The following is an 11,591-nucleotide window of genomic DNA, read 5'->3' on the forward strand; positions in this document are numbered from 1 at the left end:
GCAGTGGCCAGATCTCAGCTCACTGCAAGCTCCGCCTCCCGGGTTCACGCCATTCTCCTGCCTCAGCCTCCCGAGTAGCTGGGACTACAGGCGCTGCCACCTCGCCCGGCTAGTTTTTTGTCTTTTTAGTAGAGACGGGGTTTCACCGTGTTAGCCAGGATGGGCTCGATCTCCTGACCTCGTGATCCGCCCGTCTCGGCCTCCCAAAGTGCTGGGATTACAGGCTTGAGCCACCGCGCCCGGCCAATTTCAAACTGAGGCTCAAGAGATAAGTGACTCCCCAAAGGGCACAGAGCCATTAGAGGCAAAGCTTTACCCCAAGCCTTTTTTATTTACTCCAATGCTGATACTCCTTCTGCTAACCCATCTTGGCAAGTCATTCAGTCAGAATACTGAAACAGTCTACACATAAAGGTAATTATAGCTTATGGTTACTTTACTAAGATAGTTATTTGTCCTAATATGCACACCTCATAGAATTTCTCCATCAGAAGAGAATCAAGTGGAGCAGGAATTCACTTACTTATTTTCAAGTTAGAAATCTAATAAACATTTTTTGAAGCACAAAAATTCAATGAGAATATATTTGGATAAGTTACCATAGACAGCTGTGGTAAAGCTCTTGCTGGTGCCTTGAACTTTTCTTTGCTGGCTGATTTCTCCTGTGTGAAAAATATGAGGGGAAAAAAGTGTTTACTCTGTTAGTGCTAAAATTGATTGACTAAACCAAATTTTACAGAAAGACTATTTAAAAAGTACATATTATCCAACATATTCAAAGATATACTTTACTGATTTTAAAATTCTCAGGTTTGTCTCAGAATTATTTTCTTTAGAGCAAGAAAATAAAGGAAAATTATATACAGCAATATTTATCAGAAAGCTTTAAAAAGTATGCAAAACCTTTTATGTATCACATCTTCTGAGAAGTTATCTGATCCTGGTTAGTGTCAAGGGCTTATACAACTTTACCTCTCCTCTCTATCACTAAAATATTTCTGTCCTTATTGACAGAACAAAATGGTCTGCTTCCTAAGATGAATATGTGTTCAGGTTAATGCACCCTCCAATAGCCATAAATAACACTTGTGCTTTTTAGCATTAACTTTCAGAGAAAAGTGTTGCTATCTCTTTTGCAGCAGAAAAAAATTCTATGGTAGGAGTTTCATCTAGGTGAGAGGAAACAAAATGTCAATTTTGGGCAAGGTGTGGTGGCTCACGCCTATAATCCCAGCACTTTGGGAGGCCGAGGTGAGTGGATCACTTGAGGTCAGGAGTTCGAAACCAGTCTGGCCAACATGGTGAAACCCCGTCTCTACTAAAAATACAAAAATGAGCCAGGTGTGGTGGTGCACACCTGCAGTCCCAGCTACTTGAGAGGTTGAGGCAAGAGAATCACTTGAACCTGGGAGGCAGAGGTTGGAATGAGCCAAGATTACACCACCACACTCTAGCCTGGGCAACAGAGTGAGTTCCTATCTTAAAAAAAAAAAAAAAAGACAATTTTGATCCATAAAGCAGATAATATGAGTTGTGCTTTTGGCCCGTTGTCAATTTATTGCCTCTCAGCTCCAAATCTACCCTTTTTGCTCCCTTTTGGGAAATCTGACAGAACCCTAAAATGTTTCTCCTTTGATAACCAGCATAATATCATGAAGGATACTAAAGGGTTACAGTAAGAGGAAGAAGCTTTCTTCCTGGTTCCAGTGCTTTTTCTCATGGCTCCCATGGTGTGGCTGCCAGCAGTCAGCATCCTCATCCATGGGCACCTTCCCTGCCTGTGGTGCGAGGCTGACCCAAAGGCAGACACCCACCAGCAAGTTTCACTGGCATCCTGGTGGGCGATGTGAAAGTTGTCAGGTTCAAAATGGAGTCACTGTGTCAAACCTGACAAAATGGAGCCAGAAAGGTCACAAAGAGAGGGTTCTCATATACAATTTGCCTGAACAGAAGCTATCACAAGGACAGCTAGTAGCAGAAGGACAGCTAGCTGCATATACAAGAACAATTGCCCGATAACACTGTCTCATAAGCCCAATCCAAAACTGCAAGGGCCTAACTATCACTCCAAGATCACAAGTTCTACCTAGGAACTACTGACACTCACCAATCAAAACTCGCCAGCTCTTGTGAGTGTGCTTCCATCTAGGACAGGATATGGAGCAGAGTATTCTAAGAATGTTTCAAAAAGAAAAAGGGTGGAAGCTAAGCCTTAAAGCACACCTGGATCTCCACAGAGAAGAACAGCAAAAAGCTTATCGAAGTCAGAAGGGTGCATCAAGAATTGGAGTCAAAATGTCAATGGCAGGCTTTGAGGCTGCGTTGGAGTGGATGGGGAAGGTAATCCATTCCCTAATTCAACAACGGTTTACCAGCTCCTACCATGTACTGGGCTCTACTTAAGGTAGTCTATAGTCGTGGAAAGGACTAAGTCCCTCCGCTTATGGAGTATACATTCTAGAGGAGGTACAGACAGTTATTTCAGAACAGATCCATAATGTAACCTCAGAAAGTAGCATGTACAATGAATAATAATAAAACAGTATGAAAGGATAGAGAGGGAAGGAGTGGAAACGTGCTAGGTTAGACGGAGTTGTGAGAGCCTCTCTGCAAAGGTTATGTTTGAGTAGGAACCTGAATAAAAGGTAAGGGAAGAACAAACTAGAGCTAGACAAGTGGGTGCTGTTATATTATGGAGGACATGGGTTTCGGGACTTGACTGACCAGGCTGGCAATAGAGAGCCATTGCAGTCTCTTTTTAGGGTGACCTTTAGTCTCAGTTTGCTGAAGACAGGCCCAGTTTACACCTTTAGTCTCAGTGTGCCCAAGCATAACTAGTAGAACTTTCACTCTCAATGGCATCTCAGTTTAGATGATAAATTATATTGCTATCCTGTTTATGATGCAGAGACATACAAAAGGCTATTTCATAAATGGTTCTGATGATAGGAACAGGATACATGAGAAGCAGGGGACTAGAGTCAGCAGTGAGGCTAGTTTAGCAGCTTTTTAAGAATGACACAGGCAACAGGAGACATGGGCCTGGATTTACAGAAAATGTTTGTAACAAAAGGTCGCCTCTACCTCTCTAAGGCATTGCACTGATCATACTGCTCTCTTGTTCAGAAACATTTTCAAGCCCCCTATTGAAGTAGGCACAACTCTTCTTGGTTTCTAAAACCCTCCTCAATATACTCCAAACTATTTTCCAGCCTCTCTTAGCTACTTTGTAGCCATATGATTTGTGTGGCCAGTGAAATGTAAGCACAGCAGGAAACACAGTTAAGAGCTAAAGGGACAGGCAGTTAAGAGCTGGTGTGCCTCCTCCATCACTATCTCACACCCATGGAGCCCATGTGCTCCCACTGGCATAGCTATAAGATGGAGCACTACCTGACCCCCGTCAGACTTCATGTGAGCAAGGCCTAATCTTTGTTGGGTTAAGTCTCTGAGATTTCAACTTCCGTTTGTTTTGTCAGCTAGTATTAATTACCCTATCAGAGCCACCAATAGGTTCCAAAATATCTCCCCACTAAAATCTAGCCCTTTCTTTAAGACCAAAATCAAAAAAGTTTACATTTCATTTCTTAACTCCAACTGTAAGTACTCTCCTTTGAAGATGCATAGCATTCTCTATTGTTTAAACTATTTTTGGTCGGACATGATGGCTCACTGGTCCAAAAGCACAAAAGTAGACAATATAAAGAAAAGAAATGGGTAGGAAGTCATATATCAGGGAGCAGGGCAGATTCTAGCAAGCTAGAAACCACACACCTGGGTAGGGATTTAACAAGTACTATTGGGCTCATGCCTGTAATCCCAGCACTTTGGGAGGCCGAGGCAGGTGGATTACCTGAGGTCAGGAGCTCAAGACTAGCCTGGGCAACATGGTGAAACCTTGTCTCTACCAAAAATACAAAAATTAGCTGGGCGTGGTGACCCATGCCTGTGGTCCCAGCTACTGGTAAGACTCACGTAAGCCCAGGAGATGGAGGCTACAGTGAGCCATGATCACACAACTGCACTCCAGCCTGGACAACACAGCAAGACCCCGTCTCAAAAAAAAATTTCAAAATGGTTAACCATGCCCTAAGAAAAGGATAACTAAAGATAAAAGAAAGGAAAGGAAAAGAAAGGAAAGGGTGCAATGAGCTTCAGACAGTACTTTATGCAATAAAAGCACCAGATTAGGGGAATGTTTCATACATATACAATGCTGTAACCCAAATGTTTCTGGTTTCTACAATTGCCATTAGGCTACACAACAGGGAGGGAAATATGAGCACAACATTTTCAAGCTAACAGGTGCAATAGGTGTTTTCAGAGTTGAAGCCTTCCCTTTGGGGAGAATAAGGGTGTGGCAAAGGCCTGAGAAGAATGCAGTTATAGATGACAGAGAGGAATGGCTCTGGGACATCTAGTCTAAGTGCCTTGGAATTTTCACATCAGGGACAGAGGTAATCTGAATGACATCTATTGTACTGGAGTCACTACAAATATCCAAAACACCCTATGTAACCCACGCCTCCTATACAACCACCTCATCACTGCCACCACCCTGCCTTTTTAAGATCTCTGCATCGTCCATTCTGTTGCTGAGCTATTTCTCCAAGTCTCATCACCACTCTAGGTGAAGAAAGGTAGTGAGGACTTTAATGTTTCCTTCTTACATTGCAGGGCAGAATATGTATCTCAGAACATTTTACAAATAGTGCTTCTCTAGCTAACCAAGACAAAGAGCCACACATGTGTCAGAAAATCATCTGGCAAATGATGCCTCACATCCTGCTGGCCTCACCTTGGATTCCAGATATGGCTGCAGTAAACAGTTCTGTACTAACTTCTCATACCAAGAAAATATCTTTTGCAGCCGGGCACAGTGCTTCATGCCTGTAATCCCAGCACTTCGGGAGGCCGAGGGGGGCGGATTACCTGAGGTCAGGAGTTCGAGACCAGCCTGGCCAACATGGTGAAACCCCGTCTCTACTAAAAATACAAAAATTAGCCAGGCGTGGTGGCATACGCCTATAATCCCAGCTACTCGGGAGGCTGAGGTAGGAGAATTGCTTGAGCCCAGGAGGTGGAGGTTGCAGTGAGCCGAGATCATGCCACTGCACTCCAGCCTGGCCGAGAGAGTGAGACTCTGTCTGGAAAAAAAAAAAAAGAAAGAAAAAAGAAAATGTCTTTTCCGTTCTGCAGTGGAATCCTCTAATGCTATAGTATGGGACTCTAGGAAGAGCCCACTCTGCTCACACACATAAGCAACCAGACAGGATGGGAGTCAACATCCCCAGGAACAATCTTTCACCAATACAGCATAAAAGATGAGAGATAAATGCTATTCCTTGACCCTCCTCAGGTGATCAATTCCAGGAAGCATTCTATAAGCTCAAAAGTCATGGCAGGACATACCAGTTGCCTACTGATAGCTCATGGTTGTATGGCTTTTCCTTCTTCCTAGTTTTACTCTCCTCAATCTCTTATTATTGCTTCTCAAATACACTACGTGCCCACAAGCCCTTGTTTCAGATACCTCGTGCACAGGAAAATAGGCTAGGAAAACATGTAAGTCAGTGCTCTTTCATTTCCATCTGCCCTTTCATTGTTCAACTCTAATCTTGTTCCACAAAAGATTGAAGACTCATGGGAGGGATATGAATGAGGTGTGCAGAAAGGGTGAGAATCAGGTCACCAGATCACAGGGGCTGAGAGCCACCAGTGCCGGTTTCAACTACAGCATTCACCTCTAGAAGCCTGAAGGTCTATAATGAAAATCACTCTACGTCTTAATTACTGCTGGAGAACTTATACCCACACTCTACATCTTAATTACTGCTGCAGAACTTATACCCAGGAACAAACTTTAATATTTAAATAAAAATTTTTTAATGAATGAATGTTTTAAATATCTCTTAAAAAATCTAATTTCTTTTAAAAGACATAAAACTCAAAGGATATGGAATGAAAATTACAAGAGCCAGTCAAATATGAGCACAATATAAGGTTTTAAATCAGCCAACAAAAGCATTTTAGACAATTACATGCCTTAGATTATTCAACTCAGCCACTGAATATTTACTCAGCAAGTACATTTAAATTTAACACACCAAAAAAACCTAATACCATTTTTTTCAATTTTAAAATTTGTCAAATTTTTTAAAAGAGAAAATATCTATTATTTCAGATTTACTTATAAACTAGAAACAAGATAAATACTTATTTGCAGAACTAAGAAAAAGCTTTGATTCTATTTTGTAGAAACTTTTGGTAATCTTGGTATTGTCAATACGAATAGGTACACAATTAAAACATGTACTTTGAAATGTCCAAGATCATACACTTAAAATTTTCATCCACGTTTATTTCAAAATATTAGTAATCATCTCTGCATAAAGCAGTCCAGATTCCATTACACAGTTTATGCTGAGCTCTTAAAATATGTTTCAAAACAAATAATATTTGAATTGAAACTCCACTTAAACTCAACTGTAGAAGTTATAATAGTTTAACTCAACAGCATTAAACTCAACATACCTAGACAGCAAATTTTATTCTGTAAAATCTAACCTGTACCCAACCATTCTGTACATACTTGAAAATTACCGCCTATAGTTATTTTATTGATATTATTCTTTCTAAGCTATGTATTTCATAGAATTTCTCCATCAGAAAAGAATCAAATGGAATTCAAAATTGTATAAAATTTAAAATCAGAAATTCAGTAACTTACTTTCAAGTTTGAAAAGTAGTAAACAAACATTATTATAAAAGAATAGAATATGATGGTATATTGGTAAATTACCATAGACAGCTGTGGTAGAAATCTTACTGGTATCTTGGATTTTTCTTTGCTGGACGATTTATCCTGTATGAAAAACATGAAAAAACAAAACTGTTTACTCCGTTAATGCTAAAATTGATTCACTCAACCAAATTTTACAGTGTTTATTATGAGCACACATCATCCAAAATATTCCAAAACATATTGTACAAATGGCATGATCTTGTATACAGAAAATCTTAAATAATTCATCAAAAAATATTAAAACTAGTCAATGAGTTCTTGTATCTAGCTAGGTTGCAGGACACAAGATCAATGCACGAAAGTCAAATGAATTTAGGATGTGCCAGGAGGGCAATGCATCCCAATTCCACAGGGAGAGGGCATGGAAGTTCTGCACCCAGGACCCTCCCAGGCCTCTCCCCATGTGTCTCTTCATGTGGTTTTTCCTGATGTGTATCCCTTATAATAAAACAGTAATCAAAAGTATTTAAAAAATCAATCGTATTTAATACAAAATTGAAATTAAGAGATGATTCCATTTACAATTGCAGGAAATGGAATAAAAGACTTAAGAATACATTTAACAAAAGAAGTGTAAGACCTATATAATGAAACCATAAAACATTATTGAAAAAAATTAAAGTTCTTAATAAACAAAAGGACAACCCATGTTCATGGATTGGGAGACTAATATTGTTAAGATGCAATACATCCTGAAAATATTCTACAGATTGAACACAATCCCTATCAAAATCCCAGCTTCCTTTTTTGTAGAAATTAACACATTGATCATAAAATTAACATGGAAATGTATCAAGAAGAATCAATCTTGAAAAAGAAGAACAAATTTGGCAGACTCACACTTCCAGATTTTATGACTTACTACAAAACTACAGTAATAAAGACTGCATTGTTCTAGCATAAGGATAAACAGAAAACAAGGAAATAGAATTAGGAGTTCAGAAATAAACCCAAACATTTATGGGCAATTGATTTTTCATGAGGGTTCCAAGACAATTTAATGAGGAATTGGGCATTTCTTCTGGGAGTCTGTCTGAATCTAATTTATTCAAAACTTACTTGGCCCCACCTCCCTTCTCTATAACTAAAACTTCATTTTTTTTCCTAGAATGGTCTACTTCCTAAGGTGAATATGTATTCTGGTTTTTCTCCCCCGGCAAGTTGCCGTAAGCAACATTTGAACCTCTTAGCAGTAACCTTAAGAGAAAAGTGCTAATCTCCTTTGCAGTAGAGAATAATTCCATGGTAGAAGTTTCATCTAGCTGAGAGGAAGCTTTTGTGGAAAATGACAATCTGATCTATAAAGCAGATAACATGAGTTGTGCTTCTGGCCAGTTGTCAATTTATTGCCTCTCAGCTCCATATTTGCCTTTTTTGCCCTCCTTTGGGATATGTAACAGGACATTATAACATTTCTCCTTTGATAACCAGCATATTGTCATGGATGCCAAGAAGCACTGTAAGAGGAAGAGGCTTTCTTTCTGATTCCAGTGTTTTTTCTCATAGCTCCCATGGTGTGGCTGCCAGCAGTCAGCATCCTTGTCAATCTATGGTGTGAGGCTGACTCAGAGGCAGACACCCTCCAGCAAGTTGCACCAGTATCCCTGTGGGCAGTTTTCTACAAGTTTCACTTACATCACAGAGGGAAGACTTCCTTTCAAACTTTCAGGATCCCAGCAGGTGGTTTTCACCTCCTAGCCCAGACCTGCATCTCCTCAGCAAATGTTTTTTCCATCCACTGGGCCACAGTCACACTTTCTCCCACAAGGTCTTAAATCTAAAGGCTTTGGGAAAGGGATGGCTCTTCTCTTTGAGCAGAGAGTCTCTGCTCCCTTAACATTCTGGTTAATATTAAAACTATGTTTCTGGCAGGGCACAGTGGCTCACGCCTGTAATCCCAGCTCTTTGGGAGGCCAAGGTGGGCAGATCACGAGGTCAGGAGATCGAGATCATCCTGGCTAACACAGTGAAACCCCGTCTGTACTAAAAATACCAAAAAAAAAAAAAAAAAAAAATTAGCCAGGCATGGTGGCGGGCGCCTGTAGTCCCAGCTACTCAGGAGGCTGAGGCAGGAGAATGGTGTGAACCCAGGAGGGGGAACTTGCAGTGAGCCAAAATTGTGCCACTGCACTCCAGCCTGAGCGACAGAGAGAGACTCCATCTCAAAACAAACAAACAAACAACAACGAAAACTATGTTTCCATTCAATAAAGAGAGATGGCTTGGAGCAGACTATTCAAAAAAATACTTCACTCACGGTCTGTCCATTATCCCCTAAACTCTCTTTTCCAAAATAATGAGGTTATTTTCAATGTACATGTCCTCCATTCACAGACAATCTCTTTTCTCTCTCAGTCTAAAGATTTTCTGCTTATCTCTGGTGTCGTTTCCCCTATAAAAGCCGGGGTGGTATTTACTTTTATTTCTATTACTTGGCTTTTACTACATTTTTCACTACAACATCTTCCAAGTTTGTTCCTTGAGCACTCTCCCTTAGACCTAGAGGGAGTGGCTGCTCCTTATATCTGCTATTCCTCTCTTCTTTAGAGCTGTGCTGTCCTATGCACTAGATCCCTATAGCTACTGATCACTTGAAATGTGGCCCTTCTGAAGTGAGCTGTGTTGAAATGTAGATTATGAAGACTTACCACAAAAAAACAAAACATGCAAATTATTCCATTATATTAGTTTGCTAGGGCTCCCATAACAAAGTGGGTGACTGGGTGACTTAACAGAAATATGTTTTCTCAAAGTTTGAGATCCAGGTGTCAACAGGGTTGGTGCTTTCTGAGATCTCACTCTTTGTCAAGATGGCCATCTTTTCCCTATGTCTTCATATCATCTTCCCTCTGTCACGTCAAATTTCTTTTTTTATAAGGATACCAGTCATTTTGGATTAGAGTCTACCATCACAAGGTCAGTTTAACTTAATCATCTCTCTAAGGGCTCTATGTACAAATAGTCATATTCTGACATACAGCAGGTAAAAATTTCAACGTATGAATTGGGCGGACACCATTTAACCCATAATACTCATTATTAATTATTTACATTGGTTACAGTACACTTTATATTTATTTCATTGAGTGCCAAGTGTTGTTCTAGGACATCTACATCTAATTTTCTTAAAAACTCTACAAAATAAGTAGTGTTGTACCACTTTTGTGCCTATTGTATAGATGAGGACTTCATTTATAATGTAGTCTCTGCTCTCACAAAACAAACATTCTGGTTAATATTAAAACTATGTTTCCATTCAATAAAGAGATAGCTTGGAGCAGAGTATTCAAAAAAACACTCCACTCACAGTCTGTCCATTATCCCCCAAACTCTCTTTTCCAAAGTAATGAGGTTTATTTTCAATGTACATGTCCTCCATTCATAGATAATCTCTCTTTTCTTTCTCTGTCTAAAGATTTTCTGCTTATCTCTGGTGTTGTTTCCCCTATAAAGGAGGGGGTGGTATTTACTTTTATTTCTATTAATTGGCCTTTAATACATTTTTTCACTCAACTACTAAAGGACATTGTTTTTGCAGCAGCAATTTGAAATTCTCTCTCTCTCTAATGTGCCTTTTGTTCTCTACTATTTTCACTAGTATGCAAACATGTTAAAATCCCATCTGAAAAAGTATCAGCCTTAATCCTATATTCCCCCTAGCAATTGCCCGATTTTTCTACTTCCAATTTCTCCAGAATGTTCTCCAGTGAAGTATTTAATCCTTGCACATCACTCTCATCAAGAGGTCTGATTACCTCCACAATGCCAAGTCCTGTGGTAAATTCTCAGGCCTCACTTTACTCAATCTTTTAACAGTACTTTGACACAGTTGATCACTGTCTCCTTCTTGAATACTGTCTTCACTCAATTTCCAGAATGATTATATTTTTTATGCTCTTCCTAACTTCCTAATGAACACTTTCAGATTTTTCATTGCCAATTCCTTCTCATTTTTTTAAGTTCATTTTTTAATTTACAAATAAAAATTGTATACATTTATGGTATACAATGTGGTGTTTTGATATACGTATAAATCATAGAATGGCTAAATCAAGCTAATTAACATATGCATTACCTCACATACTTACTTTTTGTGGTATGAGCACTTAAAATCTACTCTAATAGCAATTTTCAAGGATATATTTTTATGAAGTCTAGTCATCATGATGTATAATAGACCTCTTGATCTTATTTCTCCTGTTCCTTCTCATTTTCTGATCTTCATGTGACAGATACCCCTCAGTCCTCAGGTATGTTTCCTTTCTAATTGACCCGATCCAGTCCAAATATTTTAAATATTATCCATATACTGGAATCTCCCAAATTTATCTCCCCAGGATTAACCTTTATCCTAAGGTCCCCATTCCTATATTTGATTTTTGCTATCTCCACTCAGAGGTCAAATAGACACCTCTAACTTAACATGTCCAAAATATTGCTTGATCAATAAATTCCCACAAACTCTACCAGAACTTCCCCATATTTTATTAAACTCAGTAAACGGCATCACCATTAACACCATTATTTAAGCTAAAATCCCTGGTACCATCCTTGATTCCTCCCTTTTTCTCATATCATACATTTAATTCATTAGCAAACCCTCTGAGCTTTACCTACAATATATATCCTGGATCTAACATCTCACAATATCCATTATTATTATAACCATGGTCTAAGGAACTGGAAAGCAAGCAGAGAGTGGAAAGAGAGATCAGGTGGAGAAAAAGAAAGAATGGGGGATGAAGAAGGAAAGGAGAAAGAATCCTGATTATATCATGTATCTGTT

At 39.3% G+C, this 11,591-nt stretch overlaps 1 protein-coding gene across 1 annotated transcript in view; it reads right to left on the bottom strand.

Moving 5' to 3' along the window:
- DNAH7 (dynein axonemal heavy chain 7) overlaps nucleotides 1–6,880 on the bottom strand; it is a 55,251-nt gene extending 48,371 nt beyond the window's left edge. Inside the window, 2 exon segments of the mRNA XM_017869293.1 lie at nucleotides 600–662; nucleotides 6,803–6,880. Of these exon segments, the coding sequence (XP_017724782.1) occupies nucleotides 600–662; nucleotides 6,803–6,880 (141 nt within the window).
- Nucleotides 6,881–11,591: the final 4,711 nt, after the last annotated feature.

Source organism: Rhinopithecus bieti, unplaced genomic scaffold (assembly GCF_001698545.2).
Source record: "Rhinopithecus bieti isolate Rb0 unplaced genomic scaffold, ASM169854v2 scaffold_2572, whole genome shotgun sequence".
Taxonomy (NCBI): Eukaryota; Metazoa; Chordata; class Mammalia; order Primates; family Cercopithecidae; genus Rhinopithecus; species Rhinopithecus bieti.